The 25,399-nt window shown below is 39.1% G+C and overlaps 1 protein-coding gene across 1 annotated transcript in view; it reads right to left on the reverse strand.

Annotated features, from left to right (window-relative positions):
* plxna4 (plexin A4) overlaps positions 1-25,399 on the reverse strand; it is a 205,986-nt gene that overhangs the window by 171,947 nt on the left and 8,640 nt on the right. The window contains exons 2-3 of the mRNA XM_081363538.1: positions 17,243-18,557; positions 3,681-3,863 (exon numbers count right to left, since the gene is read on the reverse strand). Coding sequence (XP_081219664.1) covers positions 3,681-3,863; positions 17,243-18,457 — 1,398 coding nt within the window. The 5' untranslated portion in view covers positions 18,458-18,557. The remainder of the gene's footprint in view (positions 1-3,680; positions 3,864-17,242; positions 18,558-25,399) is intronic.

Here is a 25,399-nt window from a genome sequence, read left to right on the forward strand (position 1 = left end):
CACAGAACCTCATCAGATAACACACATACTTCGACCCATCTACACACAAGCATTTTCCCCTCTGTCCTTCACACTGGGCGCTGTCAGCCAGACTTCCTGTGCCAGGTCTGCTTCAAGGTTAGCTGCTCATTGTATTGAGTGAGTGGCTGAGGTTCTCTCAGCGGTAAGCAGGCCTACTGGATGCATTATCACCTCGGCGGGGGGGCTTATCCGGCCCTCCTGGTCTGCGTGTACCCCGCCAGTGAAACGGGCTGCCACGAATGCCTCGCGCGAAAGGATTAAAAGACTGTCGACTTCACCCTTGGCTCAAAACAGATTCGCTGACCGCAATTAATAGGTTTAATTTCACCCTTTTTGACATAGCTACTGGCCAAAGCAGAGGATTGAGGCCTTGGCCATATGGCCTATTTCTTATACATAAACACTGAAAGGCATCATGATGGGTTTTTGAAAGGATAATGTAGATGCCTACTAAAGAGAACTAAAGAGATTGGAGGGAATTAAGCCAACGTGTAAAATCATACGTGGTGGCATATATTTCATTTATAATATAAATGTAGGCCTAGGCCTAGGCTATATTTAAATGTAATTAAAGGGGTGCTTTACAGCTGGCAAAATGGGCTTTCAATAAAACTTTGCTGCTTATGCAGTAAGAAAGGTGAACATTTTTTGAAATCGGTGCTATCTGACTAGAAAAAAACAAAGAAGAAAGGCTTTTGTCTTCCCTTTTGCCAAATACGTAGGAAACCTTCAACACCCATAATGCACTTGGTATGTTGACGTCCAAGGCCACTCACACCAGTCTGCTATGGATATGCTTGATCAGAGTCAAATGGTGCCTTTTAGTCAAAATGGTCTTTTAGGTGGACTTTTAGTCAAAAATGTTGTTGACTTGTATTGCTCCCTGGTGCAAGAATTTAAAAGAGTAAACGTTTAGTGGGAGTGAGTTACTTTTGGTTTCCAGCGAAGGATCCAGTGTGTTGTAAAATATGCTGTGGCAAATATGGAGCGAATGCCACGAAGGAAAATCTGAAACTCTTGTAGTCAACATTTCAAACTGGATGACCACAAACACAGCATTTTATGCCAAACAGAGGGGGAAAGCTGAAAAATAACAACTGCTGTCCTGTCGATCCAACTGTCCATAAGCTGTCAAAGGCCTTTTATGTCATCGAGCGGACTTTTGCTGACAAATAAATGTGAATTTCTCGGCCTAGGTAACACAGACAACGAGTAAACATTGCATATTTTCAACCCGCTTTGTATTGTTACAATGTCAGAAGTATATGTAAATGAACAAAGTTGCACTTTAAATACTATTACTTCATAATTGATTTTTTAAATAATAACAATAATAATAAAAATAAAAATTACAAAATACTTTTATTAAATAAATACATTTAATAAATATAAAGCATAAATTCCTTTATTTTTTTACACTAGAGACATAAAAAGTGCATTCAAAATTTCACACAAATTTGTGGAAAAAAAAGAGGCATAGGGAGAGAGAATGCCTGATAGATGGGTGGATTAATGAAGAACAAGGGAGCAAGAGGGGACAAAGAGGTTCCAAAGTCCCAAAACCACATCTGGTCTGGGGGTCCGCCGCAGTGCCAGGGGTGCTGAACAACTGCTGCAGCAAACACAGCAGTTTCGTGTTTTCAGCTCTGTTCTTTTTTATGCTGATGGCCGTGTGCACGCATTATAAAAACGTGTCTGTGTGATATTCTCTGGAGGGTTTAGAAGTTGTTTACTGCTTCTCTCTAGGGTTTGGCTACAGCTCTGACTTTTAACACGGTGAGACACAGAACATCCTGTCATTGCACCTTCTCTCGGAGTCAATCACACAGACAACGCTAACTACAGTTGGAGAACCGCAGTCATGCCGAATGCAGTAAGCCTTGGATTATCCTATTCAAATTTAAAATAAATACCTGGTGGAGATTCTAAACTGCAATAAATTGAAATAAAAATAAAATGAAAAATCACTGCAACACAAGGAAAAACAAGACATCTCAAAACTCTCATTTTGATTTCATGGGGTCTTTTTTCCCTCAGGTTTCCGCACGACTCTCGCATAAACGATCAAAGTTGCTCCAGATAATATTTACTTTTCATGATGAGCTCGTCTTCAGCTGGTAAACAATTTACTGAGTGTGACGTGCTGGCGGACTACAAATCACCATGCAAAAAGGACAGTAATAAACTCATTTTCATTGATTAATGACTGCCAGCGAGGACTATGTTCTTGTTTTGTCTAAAAGGCAACTGTGACATCATCGGCTGTTTTCCCGCAGAGATCTGCAATCACTGAAATGGCAACTAAAAGGTTTCTGTATGTTTGTGTGTGTGTGTGTGCATGGTTATGTGTGTCCGTCTGCCTGAAAGAGAAAGACACTGTGTTGTCTGTCTGTTCCTTGGAGATTTGTTTGGCTTGTTCCTATCTGGAATTCGGTGTCTGTCATTTCGTCAATCATAGTCTCTAACAAAACAAGTCAGTCATTTTTTTAATGGAATGGCACACAGAAAACATCCTTATTACCTGCAAGATCTTACAGAGTAAGTTGTCTTGAAGTATGAGTGCTCCATCTCTATAATTACAACAGTCTCAACTGTAACAATAAGTATAAGTTTTAATAATCGTTCTAATTCAGAAATAGGGAAGTCGACACCACAACTACATAGATAAATGACACAGAGGAGCAATTTCATCGGAATCACTTTCAGAACGATCTTTTCCAGCTGATGAATGACAGCCAATCGGAATCCACCAGACTTTAAAGAGCTCAAGCATTTGGCAGAAAGCATAACTGCAGCACATGCTTATAATAAAGTGAATGTCATCGTGCCTTGGTGTGGAAGCTAATATAGTTATCATTCTTGGTGTGAAATCATTCTTGGTCTTAAAAGTGCCGTAAGTTCCAGGACAACTAACATTGCTTACAGCACCAAAACAGTTTTTTTTTTTTGTGGGGAGGGGGTCTAGTCTGTTATGCCACGGATTTTCATCCACAGCCAGACCCAACTACAAAACACACCACCACAATAACAAGAATGCGTCAAATTGGAACCCTGCCTTTTGGCAAAGATTTGCCCGTCTGTAACGTCAACACCCTGGAGGTTTAGCACTTGAGAAAAAGAGAAAAATGATACTCTCATTCTCACTCATCCTCTCTGTCTGTCTTACCCTCCCTTGCTCTCTCTATTTTAATGTTATTTTCTGCTCTGTGCAGTGTCTGGCTGGCCCTTGGATTCGTCTCAGACACGGCTCCTCTGAGGCACAGTCAGAGAAGAGGGTACCGGGCCGAAAGCCCCTGCACCGCATCATCCAATTACCCCCGACAGCCTCTGCCTGTGCAGGGATTCCCATGGCCCTCTCTGCCTGACTCTCATTGCGCCGCTTACCAACCGTTTCTCTCTACACACGTCATACACAACAGCAGAAGATTGCCGAGCATGACCATGATTGCAAAACTCACCGGATCTAACGTTCTTACAGAACGGATGTAGTTGACCACGCTCTGATCTTCTCATGTGTCATAAATGCCAAAAGTCAGCAATTACTACACAAGACTAGCTCGATCTCTGATGCTTTTTAGAAGCTTACAACAATGATAAAATGATTGGATCAGTAAACTCCTTGGTTTCTCACGCTCTTGCAAAAGAAACAAAAGTCCTACCTTTTTCAGACGACCTCCTTTGGTCCCCACAAAAGCCAAAGAGTGGTTCTTGTACACGTAGGCGATAACGGATGTCAATTTGTCATTGGATTCGGAGAAGAGTGGAATTCCGCGTACCATCTCAGAGACGCCAAGTGGGGCGTTCATATCCAGACCACAGAAGTTGTCATCGATGGTGAGAAGCTAGAAAGGAGAACAAAGGATGTTTAATTCAACTAATTAAGAGTAGTGAGCAAACTAACGCATTAAGGTTCTCTAAAATAATTTAAAAACAATAGGTGAAAAATCTAAAACTAGTCAACCATACTAAATCAACTTATTGACTTGTTATAGTTTAGAGCAGTGTGATGAAAAGACAATGGCCTATTATCATTAGCAAGGATGTGGAAAATGCTACCAAGCTGGGAGAAAAAGCTTTTCTGTTTCTTTAGACTAGTTTGTCTCAACATACGTTTACTGGACCATTTGCGAGGCAACTTCACAACAGATTCATCATTGTCACTATTTAGCATCAACTCAGCCAGTCATATCTAAAATGGGTTGAGAGGTTTATCTGATATAAGACCAAGTGCATTTATCATTTCAGGTGGAAAAGCATCTTAAAAAACATCTTTTAAATATGGCGTTTCAGGTGATGCCGTGTGACTTTGTGTGACATGTAACATATGGCTGGGAAAGTTGCCAGTGTCAGCCAGAATAGAGTGATTTACAGCTTCTGATATAGAAATAATAATTTGGTAATGCATCCATATTTCAGTCTGCTGAGAGGGCTTTGGAAACAACGGCATCCATTGAAACAGCTGCACAGACCTCAGGATAAAATGTCAAACAAATCGAAAGCATGATTAATGATGCCCAGGGCTTTGACTCATTGAGGGCATGAAACCATAACACTTCTCAAGTGCTGCCAAATATGATATGCTCATGGCCTTTAATTCATTCATGAGTGTCTCTTCAGGCTCTGATCAGGCCTGCTCAGAAATAAAATTTGAATGTTAATTTAAACTGATTTTTAAAATCTATTATCCTGATTCAAACAGATTCATTAAATAATAATAATAATAATAATAATTTAAATACTAAAGTGTATTTTCTCTCGAACACACATTTCTGCTAAAGCATTTATACTTTGTTCATACACACACACAATATTTTATGCAATATATATATATATATAGGTATGGTCTGGCTGGAAGGACGTCAAACCACATAAAAACGTAAAAACTTCAATATCTCATGTAAACGCACAAATATTACAAAAACTCCCACTGTTTGTGTTTGTGTCATCTTGTACAAAAGTTTGACCTACATGACGTCAGGCACTTCAAGGGTTTAGTTTTGTTTTAAAAGCATGCCCCATAATTGAGAAGCAGCATGACAGGTGTCTCAAACTGCTTTATTAGCATTAATATTTAAGTTTTTAATGGCCTGTTCTCTCAGTCAGAACATGAAACACGAGACAGCTTGAGCTGTGTTTTGCCCCTAGGCACCAACCCACAGCACAGTCCCAAATGACAAAGTGGGCGAAGGGCAATCCTGAGTGATGCCCAGGTCGGGAGAGGAAGCATCTGGATGTACATTATCACTAACAGACTATGTGTATGAACTGAAATGATGTACATACTCCCTTGATTAGAGTTCAATTACATTTGAAGCGGTGTTTATCTTAATAACAATGGCCTCCGGCTAATGATATTTTTGAAAATCCATTGCAGGCCAGGGGACAAATCTGTAGTAGAGCGGTTATCGGACCATCCTCTGAGAGACGCGATCAATCAAGTGACCGGATGGGTCTTTACATGCAATATAGCAAATGTCTATTTGTCAGCGTTCAGGAGATACAAGACCCTTCATTAAGCAAATGGAAGACAGGGGCTGTCTCTCTAAAATGGCGGTTTATGAGTGATCGGCCAAATCGATAGTGAACACCGCACTCAATTCTCAGTTCACTCAATAGAAGCCGGAATGAAGAATAAATTGAGAAATGAAGAAGGGAGCTGAGAGAGAGAACAGGGAAATGTTCAGCGTCGTATATGTTTTTTTTACTCTCTCTCTTTGCAGATGTCTGACCTTTAGAAATGTTCTGCTGTCAGCCAAAGTCTGCGTGCCGCTCGGCTCGCCTATGCCAGCCTAGAGTAATTGTGCTCATTTCTAGCGCACGGCTCCTGTTAGAAAGCCACAGCTACATGAAAGATCTGTTTTCTGCACTGTTAGTCTTTCTGCAGATGTCTCCTGTCCATATCGGGGGCCATGAATCATCATGGGTTGAGGCAGCAGCAATCTGCTTTTACGTGCGCACCTGCTTACACACGCAAAAAAAAAAAAGAAAAAAAGAAACTCGACCGCAATCACGGCCTTGATCCTGCTTACACGGGTCAAAATGTGTAAAGCCCTAACACAGCAGACTTATAGCAACAGCTACAAAGACTTGCCACCTCTGATGTTAGGATTGAAAAAACTGCGCTAAGAATAAACACAATGACAGTAATAGTTGTGACACAGACTAATGCCTCTTGGCATTGCGGTTATTTTATCAAAAGGCCCAGGCCTCATGTGGCAGGGTGCATATGCCTGTGACACAGACAAGGGGGATGGAGCATGTGTCTCGTCGTCTTCTCATTGGCATATGCCACGGTATTTCTGGCGAGGGGAACAACATGCCAATCAGACCCTATGTGCTGCAATCTAATGAAATAGGCTTCCTGTCTGTCAACCTTTCAGGAAGCAGACACGTTTTCATTACCTAGCCACATAAACATGACATTTCCTCTCTCCCCATCCCGACGCAAATAACATCTTTCGACACCCTATGTGCGAGAGGGGGCGCCCTCCCTGCCGACCATCAACCTTTTCCACTTCTTCGTGCTCTTCGTTTCTCTGACTTTAATGCTTCCCTTCCATCTACGACTGCCTCGCTCGCTCCTGGTGCGGAGCGCTCGAACAAGCTGCCGCATTATTGGCAATTTCACGCTGCGTGTCTGAAGGTGTAAAGGAGGTGGTGGTTGGGGGAAGAGAAAAAAAGGAGGAGGGAATGGTTTGACGAGCGCAACTAAAAGCTTCTGGATCGGCGCAGGCGCCGTTTTTCATTTGAACTGGTTCCAGAGACAGGGAAGCAGAATCAGGTCATTCGGACCACTCGCTGCCTGGCTAAGTCCAGCAACACAAAGGCAGCTCTCTTTCCTTGTGTCGGCGTCTCTGTGTCCCAGGATAGAAACACAAGTAGTGAAATCCAAGCTTTTTTTCAGAAGCTTTTTTCTAGGTCTTTTTGTCCAGTTGGAGCACATAGGGGACCAACCTTGAAGAGCATCTGGCACAAGTAGTAAAAGGAACCCTGAATGCAGGTCTAGAGCATGAACTACACACTTTTTAGTTCAAAAACGCCTTTTGTATTCCTCACTGTTAGCTGAGAGGCCGCAAAACATTTTAATGTGCTATTAATAGATCACAGTTTGATCAAAATGCAGAGTTTATGCAAATAAACCCTGATCATTGCTGCAAGTGTACATCATTCAGATGATGAATCGGCTCTTCAAGAGCTAATTCTGCACAGTCATATAATTACCCTTTCAGAGTCTTTCCTTTTCATGCTCAAGTAATATCTCACGCAGGGATTGTTGTTAGCAACAAAGACATTATTTCCCACAAATCTCAGCTCCATGTTCAACGTAATTATATCAACACTCAATCAGCTCTGAGCACGGCAATCCTTGTGTTCTCACAATTCTGCAGCATTTAAGAGGTCTTTTTTTATGTGTCCGTTATGCATTTGATTGGGTGCATTCTCCACTCGGTCGGTCTTAATAGTTTCTACCAGGTTTGAACATCTGATAGACAATCACACCAGCTCTCCACAGAAAAGGATCTTTCTGGAGGATAGCATAATGGCATTCTATTAGAAATTAGCAAAATTGCATATTTGCAAACTGAACAACAAGTCGACTAATCGGTTTTAAGCAAACCCTGATTTCAGGTTCACTTGATCAAACATGATTTAAAACAGCCTGTGTTCAAAAACAACTAGATTAAGCACAAACGGAAGGTGCAGAGGCCTCGAGAAGCGTTTGAAAAATTTGGATTATTTTTAACTAGACAAGTAGGGAGGCATGATATATTGCTTCATCCGGATAGTGGCGGATATAATCGATTTTTTATTTATCATTAGATATCGGATAATTAATTTCCACAAGCTCGTTTGTCCTACTTTTATATTTAGATTACCTTTGCCGCAATATAACTCACTCAGTCTTTAAAACCACAAATTATTTAAAACACAGTTACATGTAATATACATAACATAAATTTTGATACTGTAAATGATAATGTTAAATCCTTATTAAAATTGCACCACTAGCGAAACATAAAAAAAGACTTGTAATTGTAAAGTAATTGAGAATTGTAAAGCACCACCACTTAAAAATATTAAATATCAAAATCAGTCAATCTAAAAACAAATCATAAATTTAAAAAAGATCAAATATCAGAGCCAAAAAATAATACTAAATCACCAATCATTGCTGAATGCCTAGCTAACCCATCACCCATTCCTACACTCCATCCTTCTGTACCCCCTCATCTTGTGTCTTCCACCATGCTCTTTTGAATTAAAGACCTCATCATCTCAGTTTCCATCCTACTGTGGCCTCTACCTAGTGCTGACTTTACCAAAGAACTCCGCTAAGAGTGAATGAAAAGATGTGAGTGATGAATATCGCACAACTGTCTGCACGTAATGACATTTAATGACTTAATGACTGCGAACCCCTTCAATAAGAAAGAGATTCTTGCTTCCGCTTCCACAGCAAAAACCTCCATTTGAAAGCACTTTGCCAGTATTATTTGATCCAACATTGGCCTTTTCTAGGCAATATCGCCACTTCCAACTGAACCGGAGAATTTCAAAGAAATTGTCAAAGGATATCAAAACGAGTGTTACTGATATAAATCAAACCCCAATTCCAATCTTATGGCACTACGCTTGCAGAAAGATATACAGTACAGTCCAAAATCTAAACACGGCCACAGGACAGGATTTTCACAGACCCATGATGGTATCTAAAAAGCCGGTGAGTTGTAAAGCTTTCTTACATCTGCTCTACACCTCTTCAAACTGTCAGATTGCTGCCATTGCACCATTTAAACAAAGCTCAGGACACCAATCAGAAAAAGCAATTTGTTTGATTTGGCTGAGTACAGCTCAATGATAAAAACGAATGTCACCGCATGCATCACCCTTTGTGGATCAATGAAACCCTTGGGATGTGAAATGTCAGCATTTGTGAAGAAACTACACAAAGTTTGGGGTTTGCATTTGTGTGCTCTTCTGAGGTCGTGTGTTGGGTGTATTTGAAAAATGCATGCATTTAAGACTGGTTAGGCTGAAGGTGGTTGTAGAATGCAAATTGTGTTTTTGCAAGATCTCAACTGTCAGAAGCAACACGGTTCGCCGCTTAAATGTGTTTGTACATGTGCTTTGTGTACACAGTCTTGTCAACATGGGTGTACATGTATGTGTGGCACAATCCAAGATTTACGATGGCCCCAAAGAATGCTGGAAAGGAAAGACTACGAAATTGTTGTCCCGCTCAAGAAATATCCAACAAGTGTCAGAGCACATAACCTTTTCACATCTACATGTAAAGTGAGTTTAGGCTGATTAGTAGATAACGATCTTATGATGGATTATGACCTTTGCTGCAGTAGTTACGATGGGAGATGTAATTACTGAGGCCAATAAACCTAGAGATCGACTTTAATGAATGGAAACGCAGTGCACGCGACTGATTAAAACCATGTCACACCATCCCATAAAGTGGTTCTCCCAGAAAGCTTTAACAAAGAGAAACTTGGTGAGGAACTGGAGCAATGTTAATGAAAAATCAAGATATTGCAGGAGGGCTTTATTTCACAGTGATAAACCAGTATGTTGTCCAATTTAGAGGTCCACTCATTAATTTTACCTTTATTTAAAGTGTTTTATATATGAAAAATAAGGCATGGTCACACTGTCGAAATTTTGCTGGCAAAAAATGTCCAATGACAATAGTGTAGTGATGCATGAAGCACAACTCACACAGAAGTCACTTCCAAATAAAGCAGCATTCTGTCGTCAATCTGGGGAATTTCCTATGCAAACACTGCATGGGAAAATCATAATGTTTTGCCCTTTGGGCCCCACAAAATATTGCCAAGCAATTATAAATGTTACCGCACCCACAATACTCCTGAACAAAATCTAAACAAAAATAATTTACAACATCGCATCAAGACCTGTCGCATCAGTGGCTTACTAAAAGCCATTTTATCATTTCGGTCATTAAAAAAAATAAACGAATGAATCACAGTTGACTGTGAATAGCATATTTTAACAATAGCATTAGTATTTGTGAATGTTTGCTTTTGCGTAATGTTGCATATCAGTAGAAGTCCAACATGACTGCCACATCAATGCAACAGAGTAATTACTAAATGCACCTTTAATGGGGGGAAAAAATAAGTATGACTAGCAGAAGGAAACTAACGAGAACTGACAGCCACTTCGATAGTATTAAAAAAACTGGTCTGTCTAGGAGAGTGAAAGGCGCTAATTATTTGGCAATAATATGTAATGAGCATGCAGAGAGACTGACAGCTGTAAAGGAACAGCCTATAGCCTGATTTTAATGACTTATAATTGAGATGATTATGAATAATAATGAGACCAATCTTAATTTAAAATGTTCTTATCTCCCTGACCGCAATGTCTCTATAACTGAGCAGAGGTTGAGAAAAACGCATAAATTAATGAAAAAAGACCCCATTAGCGGGTGGTGCGCCCTTGTTTGCTTGAATACATCACTCCAGGAGACGAGAGGTGGAATTTACTGTGCCAGACTCATTTCCACACCATTTCTTTCTGCTGACATAGGAAACATGGGGCGCTTGCAGATTTTTTTTATAGGTCAGATGTCAACACAGAATGATCTATAGACACCACAACTTGCACAGTTATACATTCATTATGTGATACTTCAATGCATATTTGCATCATCACAAGTGCTTTAGAATCATCTCTCTTACAATGATTTGTTATTGTCAAGAAATATAAAATATCAGTATTAACAGGAATGTACACAACACACATGATACAAAATGGGACAAGACACAATGAACATGAAAATCTAACATACTGCATTTTCCTTGTAAATAAATGTTTAAATATTTGGACTTGCAAAAATGGAACAATATAGTTAACTTGTTTTTGGTTTCACAAAAAGCATGGCAGGCAGTGAAGTTCCAGTCAGTCACAGATCAATCCCATACACTTTAAAGACAAAAAATAAACAAAGATCAGAATGCCTTTTGTTGTTCAGGTTTGAACACTCATCTGTCTGGGCCCAAAGGCACTCGGGACGTCTGAGAGATGTTTGGCACAACCAAAGCTACAGTAGTCTTGAGCAAGCTTCAGATCTCTGCCTCTGCATTTGGATTCCCCTTCCATGTGTCTGATCTTTAAATAGCAGCACACAGCTGCCAGTTGTAACCCTGTGGGAGTAAAGCTGTGAGCATGACTTATCGAACCCTGGACTTGGGATTAAGAGAACATGGGCCTGACTTCGAATCTCATGAACCTGTAGCCTATATGGCAAATTATACTTTCCTTGATACACAGACACACGTTCTTATATTATAAATAATAAAAAGACACTACGAAAAAGACCAAATGGAATGATTCATAAAATTACAAACAAACACATACATACATAAATAAATAAATAAATAAATAAATACAAATCATATAACTAAATAAATGGGGGGGGGAGTAATATATAAGTCACAATTAACAAAAGTACAAAAAAATAGAAAGAGGGCACCATTGCATTTGGGCATGCAACATAATTAAGAGTTCATGTCACATATATAGTGGTGCATATTTCAAAGAGACAATCTCTTCTTAATGAGGGTGACAGCATGACCATTGTGTGTGACATGCCACGGCTATGTGTACGTGTGTGAGAGATGACTTCATTACCGCCATCTAGAAAGATTTAGTCTACGTCTGGTTTAATGAACTGATGAAGATGGTTATTCTGGTCTCACATAGTGAAATGCACACCCTTTCTTTTGTAAGTTTGTGTGTGTGTGTGTGTGTGTGTGTGTGTGTGTGTGCACATCATGTTTGACATTAACAGTGCCCCTTCATGCAGTCTGACTGCCCTAATGAGCAGTAGGTCTGTTCATTAATTGGGGAAAAACACACACCATGGGGAAAAAAAAGAGAGCTACAGAGAGCTTGAAAGAGTCAGCAAAGTGCAGAATTCTGCTGCTGCCTCCAAATACATTTATGCTTTCACTTTGCGCATGCACATACTAAATTTACCATGATAACTATAGTTACTAGTTATTTAAAACGTTTGGTAATGTGGCATTAGCCATCACTGTAAAAAAAAAAAAAAAAGAGAAATGACAGAAAGTTCACACAGGACGAATCCTTATGTATAAAAAAGACAGATGCAGGGCAACAGAAAGCATGAGTCTCAGTAAGTGTGGTTGAACTAAGTTAAACTTGACACTCCATCTTAAATGTGGCACATGGTGCAAGACACTGGAAAAATAATGATATGCATTGTGTCAAAGACTTCCCTCTATCATTTAAAATTTTTAAAATGATAAAAGAAAAACTACTAATGCTGTAAAATAGTTTGTCAAAATATTCTCATTGTAAGGTCTCAGACAGATTAGATCATAGTTCATATATTTTTCTATATTATTTTTGATATGCATCTAAAATAATAAAAAAGCTATTCATCCATGTCATCGGCCTGCACAGTATACATGATGATAACTGCTAGTACCTGATTTTTGGACAGAACTAGAGATATATCTCGTATGAGCCAGGCTTACATTATGCTATGATTTTTCACAGCATAATATCCTTATCGTTTGCAGAGGGCACAGAGAGGATATTAAGATATACATCACTTTCATATCTTCACCGAACCGGCATTACTATCATGTCATGTTGATGTAATGTTTGCAGAGGGCTGAATATTGAGACAATGTTATCTTCAAATTCATGAAGAAGGGCTTGCTTGATCTCACTGCGCTTCTTAATTAGATTTTCATATCAGGAAGTCAAAGCTACCCTTTTTTTACATTTCTTTCTTGCTTCCTTATTCCAAGTTGCAATATTCTAACATGGCAGCGTTGAGTTTTTCCATGCATTATTGAAAACACAAACCCATCTGAGACTTACAACAGTTGTAAAATCATCTCCCCCACTCAGATATCAGGTTCATGAGCCGTTTTATCACTCCTGTCATTCCCCACTTTTTATCTCGTCAATGTGGTCCCATTGAGCGCAGATTCAGGAAAACCACAGCCCAAAAGCGTTTAACTTCAGTCACAGAATTGCCTGAAAGACGTGTCATTCATTTTTGCCCTGGGATGCTTTCGAATGTGTGTTTGTAAGTACTGAAACACATGAGTGTCTGAATGTATCCGTCTATGAGCGTGTGCTTTTATTCATAGGTGAGTCAGCGCAATCATGCTCATGTTCCTTCTGCCTGTGGGTGTTTGGAAGCTGCTCTATGCCTAATGTAGTCTTCTCACTGTGAAAGACAACATTAAAACAGCATTCACAATGCATTAAACTTCCATAAATGTACCCTATATTTTCAGATGAAACAGAATATTCAGTGGAAAGCAAATGAAGGATGAGGGCTTGATTTTATCAATTAGGAAGTAACTGTACCATTAAAAGTTTGTATTCTGCTAGGATTAAGATTGGTTAAGATGTTTCCCCAACCCATAGCTTTACAACTGCAGACATGACAAGACATTAGGTGGAGAAAGTCATAATATTTAAGCATATACTATAAATAATATAAATTGATATATTTGTAAAATAATATTACAATAAAAAAATCAGTATTCAGCCACACCACAATTTTAAATAGTCAATTTTAATATTATATACCATTTTGTACAAATAAATAAATTAAAAATAATAATAATAATAATAATAATAAATCAAAACTTACCTTAGACTAGTTAACTATTAAACAATTTTTAAAGATAAATAGAAAAAATGAGAAATTGAGCATGGATAGTTAAACATACAATTTTGGCTTGTATCAGTTTTTTGTATGTAGATCAGGGTTTTTCCTGGCTCAAAACGAGGCGGAGGTGGTAAAATCCTGATCATGTATTTTAATAATAATAAAATTAAATTAGTATTTTTCGTAGACCATCATATAGCCTACTGTGTTTCCCACAGTATTTTTTTGGGTGGAGCTCGGTACCTCAAGTAGGCTGATTTAAAATTAACATTTATTTAAAATAAAAGTTCTTCTTTTGGCAAAATGACATTTCCTTAACAGCCTAAACAGAGGCTTTACTCCCTTCAAACTTAAATTGTCAATGTTTCATTACATCACTGTTGGAAAACACTCTTATCAGAATATTTTTTTCAGGCATTTTTTCCCTAATTTTATTAAATGTATGCTCGATCTTTAATTTCAAATTCTTAAATTTGATCAATGCATTCAATTAGAATAATAAGAGACTAGGCTGATACCAATCAAATTAAATAATTTATATAATCTATATTAAATGAGATTATGAGATCGTTTTAAATATTTTTTGAATATACAAATAAGGAATGTTGAAAAGAATGATGCTTTGAATTTTAACTGCCAGGAAGGTGGCGGCAGGCGACCGTGAGCGAGTCATTGAGTCCTTCATTAAAACGATTCGTTCAAACGGCTGATTTATTCAGAATGAGGCAATTTATGAATGGGTAATTGAATCTTTGACTCAACCGATTCGTTCAAAACACTGAATCATTCAATAATGAGTGTTCCTGTGAGATGTGCGATGGTTCTGCTGTGATCTTAACTATTTTCACTGCTGAAACAGAATAAAAACAGTCATTACGTCTAAAATCTAAGTGACTTCATTTTAACTATTTGTTTATTGGACTGTTATGAAATCAGTGTCTTGGTTTCAATCGTGATGGTATTCAGGAAAACAGCACTCTGGTCGTGTGATGTTTCTTAACTGTAGAATTTGTTATAAATAACTGTGCAAGCTTTAGGCTAACAGCACAACTTTGTTACCGTCAGTAGACCTACATTAGGTAGGCCTATCTTATTATCAACTATAGGCTATCAATCGCCACTTAGACTAAATGAAATAAAATCTGAATCATCCTTGCGTTTTCGGTGACTCCCTAGTTATTTTTTATTTATTTTTTTATATTTTATATTGTTTTAATCAGGGCATTTGTCCAGTTGAGCAAGTACAATTCTCTTTCACTTGTCCCTTCAAAAAAAAAAAAAACACGTGTCCCAGACAAGCGTTAATGTCGAGCCCTGATATGTTTTCCTTGATTGGTTTTCCCTGAAGAGAATTACGTTGTTGAAAACGAAAGTAAAAGAGTGAAAGTACACACGTTCATTGCGTTGTACCGTGATGAGAGTTCCGTGTCTTTATTAAACTCAACACATTATAATGATTTATCTGCCATCCACCCTCGATTAATTGGAATGTTATGTTTTTATTACTTGGCCCGCCTGACCCGTGGATTATGATCCGCAGAGCACTATCGGCAAACTATACGGTTTGAGAATGGACACAGGCCGGGAACCCGCTGCAGAATAGTCACGGTGGAAAAAGTGTATCTGAGCATGTGACTGTCTGTCCGAGTTTTGTCGAGAGCCGGAGGCGGCACGAAATTTGACGGAGGCAGCCGCCTCTTAATTCTCTATGCAGGAAAAACCCTGTAGATGAAATACTTTGTTCTCCAGAATAACACGCGATGAATAATGCTTAAGACCAGTAGCATTTTATTTTATTTAAGTAAATATGGTAAATGTTGATTTCATGTTGTCTTTAATAAGCCTGTGCATGCATGAGTTTGTATTTTTCTGTGTTTATATTTGTTTGTGAGAACTAACAGCTCTCGGAGAAGATAATTTAAACAGTAACAGAGCATTTATCAGTCTCAGATATAATGTGTTTGAGCTCACTTGTCTTTTTCTCTTCCCCATTCAAACAATTGTCTGGCTTTTAAATGAGGAGCCAGTAGCCATAGTTACCAAAGGAGGAGACACAGGCAATCCATCTCTCTCTCCTCGCTGTGACGCTCTCTCTTTAATTTATGCTGCAGTGTCCATACTGCAGAGCACGCAGAAATGGCACCATTCCTCAACATAACTCTCTCTCTTCCTCCATCTCTAGCCATACACTTATCACGAAAGCACTCTCTCACAGTCTGCTTCACATTTATTCTTGTGTGCGAGTGCCTGTGAGTGTGTGAGTGAGTGTCAGTTTCACTTCCACATCAGTCCACACACATATCCTCTCCACATAAAGAAAAACTTGCCAAAAATCACACCCTTCACACAGAAACCCTTGTTACCTCATTCACCATCTTAAAAAAGATACAGTGGCAGTACCATGGAACAGTGATGGTACTATCATCATATGATGATACAATGGTCTTCATATGGTATTTACATTCAACTCCAGGGTTCTTCAAAAGAATTGCATGCTATTAACATGGAACCTTTCTTGTACAGTAAATGCTTGAACAGCTCATTCTATTGATGTAGCGTTTGACCTGGCACTGAGGTTTCTGAAAGCAGCAAGAACTCATTGGGTCTGATGCTGAGCGTTATGTGTGGTAATAATTAATTTATTCCCTGGCTGGAATTCAATACAGTGTTATTATAATAGTTTGATTCTTCGAGTATGGAAGTTTCACATTTATACAGCTTGGTTGCCTTTTATCAAAAGGTCTAGAAAAACAATCCACACCAAGCATCCTAGCCTAAAGGAGACGTTTTAAGAATTGAATCTTATTTTATGGAATCAAGGGGAAAACTACTGGGTCAAATTCATAATTTTTTCTTGAACTGGCCATAAGTTGATAACCAAAATGGTAGCAATTATGTTGTCACTTCTCTGATAATTAAATCAATAGAAATACAAAGTAAAAAAAAAAAATCCCTAAATATGTTACCTGCCAAGGTAAAACTGCATTTGTACAGATATAGTGATCAGATTGCAAGATAAAACATCATTGGTTTTTAAAATCTCTGTGTAAAACATCTATATGTAAAACACCATTGGTTTAAAATACATACGGTGTAAAACAAAATTGGTTTAAAATACAGACTGAAACTGTAATGACAATTTTTTCCAATTAATTTAAATATAAGCTTTTTGCTTTAAAAACAGTCACTTTCCAGGGAACCATTAAAATGTCGCTTTATTTCGATACCTAATCCTGTGTTGTCAAAAGGCTTGTTATAAGCACAGCTGGAGGTCATTGATCAAAAGTCGTACTGTATGGCTAGTGGGCACTACCTCATGTGCGCCTTTATCTGACCAAAATTAGCTCTAGGCTCTGGTAAAAAAACTTGAATAGTCTTGTTTCTAAACTTTCCATTTGTATACAATTTGATGACTAGCCCTGAATTTAATTGTTTTCACATCAACCATTGTGAATCACAAGTACTGTAACAAGTACTGTTGTTCTGCTAATGGAAGGTAAGCAGGGGAGTGTTGAATGTACTTACCGCACTACTGCACGAGATGTCTTTCACTTTGAGCCAGGCGAGGTCCAGGGTTCCCTCTCCTTTATAACATGACTGTAGCCGGTCCTTAATTCTTTCATTAATTTCTTTCAGAGTGAACACACAGAGAGCCGACTCCTGAGATGATTCCTTGGGCCTCCTTTTTTGTCCTTTGGAGAACACAGCATAAAGGATGTCATCATCGGGTCCTATGCCTAGCGAACGTGCCAGGATGGTACCTGCCTTGGACAGGTAGCCTGCCTGCAGCAGGCGATACTCAACCCCCCCCTTAACGCAACCAAGAGGAACCTCGACGTACGAGTTGAATGCGGTGTCGTCCTTGCAGAGTCGCACCAGTTTGGAAGTGTACACCTGTTCACGTCCGGCTGAGGATGACCCGGTTGTCGGGCCTCCCCCCATTTCGGGCTGCAATGTGAGAAAATACACAAAATTTCCACTGCTAAACCCATAGACATAATAGATGTCAAAGTCTGGAACCACTGTGAATGTATCCGATGGGATTTTAATCATGGAGGCAACAAATTCATCATGGAAGACGTAGGCGAACATCCCATCCTCCTCAGAGTTACGGGTGAGCTTACGACTGGATATTGTCGGGAAGTACTCCGGTCTTCCGTCGACAGCTGTGGCCACAAAAAGCTTATCAGTAGAGGCATCGCTGTATGACACAATGACCCCAAACACGGAGCCGCTCTCGTTGACGCCAGAGAGGTAGTGTTCTTTTTTATGGAAGGGCTCTCCAAGCTTAAAGAGATCATCCAGACGGAGGAGTTTGCAAATACCCTGGTACAGACTGCCACAGGCCAGCAGCCGGTTCTCGCGGTAGTCCATGAGCAGCATCTTATTGACGTTATTGGTCAATGTGAGTGGTTCGCTACAAGGCTGCACTATACGGGGTGGGTAGCAGTTCCGGTTATCCTCATCTGGACCAGTCTGATGCGACACCTGTACGTCCAGCCCAGGTGAGAGTTTGTAGATGCGATTCACTGCCCCAAGGTACACATTCCCATTTCTGTGGTCCACTGCAAGGTGATTAAAAGTCCATTCAGGGTTCTCTGCCCGGAAGGTATTGTATTCCTCATGTACTCTGGATGCTGCTGAAGGCTGTTGTGGTCTCGTAGCCACAAGGGGAACCAAAAGGACAATAATGCAGCAAGAAAAAGTGAAAAAGTTCCATCTCCTGGTGTGGGAAGCCATTGTCCTGATACCTTACGGGAAGAATGTCTCTGTCCACTACTCGCTACCCGTACTCTGTATCAGTATTCAGGCTTCTCGTGAAGTTGGGGACATTCTGTACCTGCACAGAAAGAAAGAACAAAAGAGTGTTAGCAGAAGATATTGTACAAAAAGATATTGTAAAGATATATTCCACAATTTACATTCACTGTATCAGATTCTGAGAGGACCAAATTATTAAAGCCACATAACAGTTTTCCAGCCATTTGAAAAAAATGCATGAGTAATTAGAGGGAGAAAGAGAGGTGGAAAAAGGCACTCTTGGAGCATGCACAGTTGGCATGAATGGATGCCATTCTCAATGGGATAATGCATTTGCCCCAGGAGTTAACAGCCAGGATGGGCACAATTCCTCTGCCTGTGCCCCACCTCACAGCTGGACCTCTGGCCCTCTAATTGATTTTTCTCTTGGTATGCGATTTGCATGCTTGGCTGGTTTTCTTCCATCTTTCCAGATAGCACAGTTCACCTGCTGACACTGCTGAAGGAGTGGCAGAGCTCACAGTCATGCCTGCAATCTTTGAGTAGTGGTGGACCACAGGGCCAATTAGAAGGAAATGCTAATATCTCCACAAAAGACAGGGAGTGGGGGAACAGTTTGCTCCTTATCCTTGAGCAAAATAGGTACATTTTGACACTGTGGTATTGAGCTGTACAAATTATAAAAGTTTGAAAATAAATGGACAGCAGTCTTACATATAAACACAGTTTTTTAGCTGCAGAGCAAACTAGCAGTGGTATGCTAGGCTGACACTTAACTGCTGAGGTTCACAGCAGATGTGAAAATCACTGCCTAGCTGTTGTAGTGGGCATTAAGACGTTATACAGAGTGAAGGGTATGGACTCCACAGTAATGATTAGCCATTGAAACAGAAAGCAGAGACTCACTAAGGGAGGGAGTGTTAGCCCACTCAGAGGTATAGGAGAGTAATAAAGGGTTCGGTATACTTTCCATTCTACGCAAGAATAGTCCTACTGCAGCGGTGTTCGTGTGTAAGGAAGGGTATGGTTGGAAAAATAGTAGAGTGTGTAATCTGAGCGGTGGGGGATAATGTTTTCTCATAGAAAAGTCTAGCAAAGAACCACTTCAAAATACTACAGCAGGTATCATTTACTAGCGATTACATTTAAAGTGGGAAAGAACGGATATGTGAGCCAAGATAAAAACATGCATGAGGAAATGGTGGTCTTGTGAAGCTGAATCAAAACACATATTATGACCCCTCGGCTAGTTTGTGGGCTCAGATAGCAGCCAAAAGACGAAATGAACATCCTTCCCATAAAGCAATCACATGCTAAAGCCCTTTCATTAAACACAAATGTACTCTTTTTGACATTTTTCACATAGACAAATCAGAGAGACAATGGGAAACTATGGGAAGAAGAGGGAAATATGGTATCAGGACTTAAAACCGCATCTCCTGTATCGGCTCAATGGACCTGTAGCATGTTTACTAAGCATTAGGCTATGGCTCCAACAACAGTCTGAAATATTAATATGCAGATCAAACTATTGTAAAATGCAGCTTGGTTTGCTAGAGGCTTTTCTGTGCATGGTTGGATGTTTAGAGCAAGTATCCATGCCAATCCATGGTGGTAAAATATTTAAAAAGGCATCTAGCACTGGGCTTTAGGATCAGCTAATGTGCAAGGTCATCCAAAAACAGGGGTTTATAATTCTAGCACCTTCTCATAGGCTGTTTTAGGAGACTGCCAGTTGGATATAAAACAGCATTCCCAGTGTCTTGAACAGGGAACGTGACTTGACCTAAAGCCCAGAGATACTCCAACACTCTAGCACGTTGCCAAAAAAAAGTTATTCTATTGGAAAGCTTACTTGCAACACACACACACACAAACACACATGGACTGGAGACCACATGCTGAGTAGCCACATCAAAGAGTGCAAATGTTTAATACCACACACAAGCAGCATCTCTGGGAATGTGAGGAAACGGCACATTTAGGGTTTAAGCAGGGAGTGTGTGGTTCACTTGATAAATAATTGTATATTCATGCTTCTTTCCAATTCTTTGTCTTTCTAGGATACAAAGTCTCACTTGATGTATTTTCAATCGGTGACCAGGTTGTTTCATTCATGACCTTCTGGTTAAAATGTGCACCAATTGCCAAGCACCATGCACTTCACACTGGGCATCAGTATGGCAAACTGAGTTGACACCAGGCTGCGTAAATCCTGGCTTCAAGTTGGAAGGGGTTGGTGCTGGCAGTGGTAGACTCACAATTTCCATGCTACTTTTTTGATTTTGAGCTAAAATCAAGCCCATCTGAGTGTCAAATGAAGTCAAGTGAAGATTTCGTAGATCAGTTGGCGGCATTAATTGACAATGGCCAGAAAAAAAAAAAATGGGCAAAGAATAAGCAACTAAATTAATTTAAAGACCCAGGCGTTTGACTGGAGCCTTTCCAGGCTTTGCCAACACTCGACCTTGAATTTCATCAGATGTGTGTGGGAGAGGGTGGGGGGCCAAGGCCATCCGAACAATCCTGAATTTATCCTCCCTGATCTAAGAGCATTATCTCAGAACAGTGCAATTCAACTTTGATTACGGCATGTCACAAAATCTCATACTCTACAGGCAAAATAGCGCATACACACAGACGCTTACACACGCATCCTCCTGTTCGACTTCCATTAGCACAGCCTGCACTCCTTATCCCACTATGGACAGATGGAGGGATTCATCCTTGATGTAAGTCTGAAGGAAAGGGTGACAGAAGGATGCTAGGAAGAAAAGGAGTTATGTTTACACACTGAGCACATACAGATAAGGGTTTTTAATTATCCACAGCCCTCCCAGAGGGTGAAGGGGCTATGCCTACCAAAATCTGATGGGACTTCAGGATGCTCAAGTGAGAGAGCAACAGAAAGGTCACATTCAACACAAATAATGTGTAATGCAGTTAATCTTCAGTGTCAATTAAAATCTTCTAAAATCAATCATACTAAACTCAAATTAAGTGCCGATGGACACATACAATATCAGATTTTCACTACACTATTAGGTTTTATTTTTGTATTTGGGGGGGGGGGTTCAATGCTCATCTTTAATTTTGTGTGCCTTTTTTCATCAATGAATCACTCACAATATGAGCATAAAGAGGCAGAGAGAGGAATTCGTAACCATTACTTTACAAACTGGCAAGTAAGGTGAGGGTAGTCTCAAAATGCAAAAGTATATTATGATACTCATCACTTCATCATATAAATACACAGGATAATTTTGTAGACTAACAGCAAAATAGTAATGTCCCATTCCTGTGATGCTATCTTTTCATGTGAAGGTCAAAGTGACGTTAGTGACAGTATACTGAATTGTCATAAAAAAAAAAAAAAAAAAAAAAAAAGTGTATTAAATGAGTGCTTCTGATGCTATGAACTTGTCATGAACTGATGTGGTGTTTGATGTTTGCACATATCAAACTTATTCAGTATTTACAGAATTCATCAAAACCACAGCTCTCCCAGAATTGTGAAATTTCAAAGCAATGGATTGAGACCAAACACCGGTCAGACAAATCCAGTGGATCTGAGAGACACGTTGACATCTGCCTGTCCTCGCTCTCTCTCCCATTTTCCTTCTTTCTATTTCCTCCCTTGCTCTGATCAGAGGGACCATAATCCTCCACAGCAGCTCTCGGTTCAAACAGACTCTGTCAAACGCTTTCCATCCATCTTCCTCTCCCTCACTCACACACATACACAAATCACTTCCCTTCTCTTTTGCACACAAATGCACTTCTCCCCTCACACACCTTTATCAAACGAGTCAGGTTCTTTGTGTTTGTCAGGGGGTGTTTCTGCCTTGAACTGGCACGCATCTCCTGCTGACCATAAAAAAATACTGCAGTCCGCTGTACTAGCTCTCACATACAGATTCACACAGAAATGATAGCCAACTATATAAAGATAAGCACACAATCAGGCATAGAACCACATTAACATATACCTTCCATTTCCTACTTGGTCCACCCACTCTCTATTTCTCCTGACGCCCATTGTCATGGGTGTTGACTGTACTGAATGTTATCTCCTCCGATAAAGATGTTTTGATTCTATTAGGAGGTAAATTGAAAAGAAACTGATCCTCATTGTGAGGATCCTGTTATTAGGTTAGACTCCAAGCTTCTTCCTGTTGCTGTCTGCCATGTCCAGCTCACCATATTTAACAAATGTCTTATTTGTCACTCATTACTATGAATAGATGATATCTTTTATTCAATTAACCAATGACTTAGGAAGACCACAAAGCAGTGATTGGATAGGGAAATAAAATGTATTTTAAAGGGATAGTTCACTCCTGAACTATCTCTTTAAACAAGAACTGGAACCATTGTGTGTCATTCCAGAGGCTTTAAATCCTCCTTTTCTTCATTAGAGACTCAGCCCAATAGAAGACGCAGATTATCAAGTACAAACAACCATGTAAAATACACTGATGTTAGAACAAAAAAAAGCCTCTCTGACAGTCAAATTAAACGCTTAAGTCATAAAGCCGACTGTGCATTATCAAAGTTGGACTAAACAGCCATCCATCCATATGATATACTGGTCAATCCCTACTCTTAAAAAACATAAACAAGGGGTTTCTAAGCAGTTTTCAAAGGGCTGCTCAGCTAATTCTAACTAACTGTATCTCTCAAACTCCCAGATGCCACTGAAAAGCCTTTAGACAAGGGATGCACTGATATGAAAATTAAACAAAAAATTTATATTTGAAAGATGATAACTGATATATTGGCTGATAAATCAAATTTTTTTATATATAGGCTAATTTAAGGCCGGATTACAATTTTATGTAAGCTACAGACTTGTGTGCATGTGTTGCACTTAACTGCATTTTCCTTTTTGAAGTGATTCCAATCCTATTTCAAGCAATTTAAAACCATCATGGTGATGAGTGTGCATCTGAAGTGTCTCCGCTGAAGGAAATAATCAATTAGGCTATATATCGGCTTTAAGATATCGGGCAAATTCTCTTAACGGACCGATAACCCATACAGAAAAAAAAAAATATTGAAATATATTTTAAAGTGTCAAAAATATATGTGGCATATATTCCAAATACATTGTAATATATTTGCATTGTTGTTCACTTATATTTATCATTTTGAAATATATTCAGAAATATAACAAAAATATATGATGTTAGGTGTGAAATATATTTACATTTATAACATGTAATGTAAAATATATGACAAAATATATGATCATAAAATGTTTAGCTTGCTAAAGAAGGGTCGAAAATGTATTTTGATCATAGTAATTCCTCTACCTTTTCCCCTATACACAACAGTAGGCTACCATATTTCCCTACTGTATTATGACATACAGCTATAATATACTGTACTTACATTTAAATGACTGCAATGTAAAATGACAGATAGTTGCTTTCCTAGGACTATTAGGCCATATTAGGTGGCACGTCCCTAACACTAAGTGCAATTATTGGATTTATTGTTGTTTTATTGACATCTTTCCGTAAGTCATTTAAATATTGAAAATATGCACAATATTTATGATGCAAGTATAACAGTGACACTCCAACAGTGAAGTGCACTTAAACAATAGATAGAACTCAGTGTCTAACACTGCATACACACACTATTAAATAGCCTAACTGTATTCAATTCTGTAAAAATAGGGGGAAAAAACTCTGCATTCTGTGTGTTATTTCCTACATAAAATTGTCATTTTAGGCCAATAAAGTCAGTAAAGGGGCAGCCGTGGCCTACTGGTAATATTAGCATATATTCCAAAAATATATTTTGAAAATATATTTCAACTATATTTCTTTTGTGTATGGCTCATATATCTTGCATCCCTACTTTAGACAAGAGACCCTGATCCTGTAGACAAATCATGTCTATTCTCAACATGTTCCACATTCCCTCAGTCTCTCTCTTCACCTCCAGATATGAGACGAGGGAAGGGAAACCACATCCTTGGTCAGTCACACCACGTTAGAACTGCATATTGAAACTTTCATGTGCTCTCTACTGTCTTTTCTATGTACTTTCTCTCTGCTCACTCTGAAAACTAATCAAATAGTGTGTGGAAAAGTTCAATGACATTCATGAGAGGTCACCTCTCAGTGTTTAAGAGGGTCTTATTTATGATCCCAGCACTTGCTGTGAGACAAATGCACAGTTCAGCACCTTAAATCAAGATGTTAGCCACTTCTAGCACAAATATATTCAGCACACTAGAGTTTCAGAGCAGTGCTTTGCTGCTGCTGAAACTGCAGCGTTAAAAGAAAAAGAAAAAAAATACATTTTAGCTGAGTTGTGAGATTATAAAATGCATGTGAAAAGAGAGAAAGACTGCAGTGTGAAATATTGCCAACAAATGGCACAGCAACTGTGTGCATGTAAATAAATAACATGCTGTTCAAAATAAATAATATAATCATGTATTCAAATAAAATTTAAGTGATTTTTAAATAAAACAAATCAATTAAATTAAAATAATATACATGTAACAAATCAATTAACAATAAATTAAATATATACTCTACAACAGAAATATAAAACTCACATTACTGCACAACATATGCAAGACATGAACATGCACGTATAACACTGAATGCATAACTCAGAACACCACAGCATACATGTGTGATCAGCAGTGAGGGACAGGGTGTCGATGAGGGGGGGTGTGGATTTGATTTCTCACCCAGACTGAAGGCTTTTCCCTTCAGCTTTCCTCAAAGCAATCCTGGGGCGTTTCAGAGCCACTGATGCAGATAATAAATCAGAGATCATAAAAGTTCATTTTCCACACAGCGGAGTCAGTAATACAGTGCCGATGTGTGCTGGGCCAGCCCGAGGGTGGGGTCTGCCTGTCATCACTGCATGCCAAATTTCATCAACTAAAGGAAA

The sequence above is a fragment of the Scardinius erythrophthalmus genome (genome assembly GCF_964197995.2).
Source record: "Scardinius erythrophthalmus genome assembly, chromosome: 4".
Taxonomy (NCBI): Eukaryota; Metazoa; Chordata; class Actinopteri; order Cypriniformes; family Leuciscidae; genus Scardinius; species Scardinius erythrophthalmus.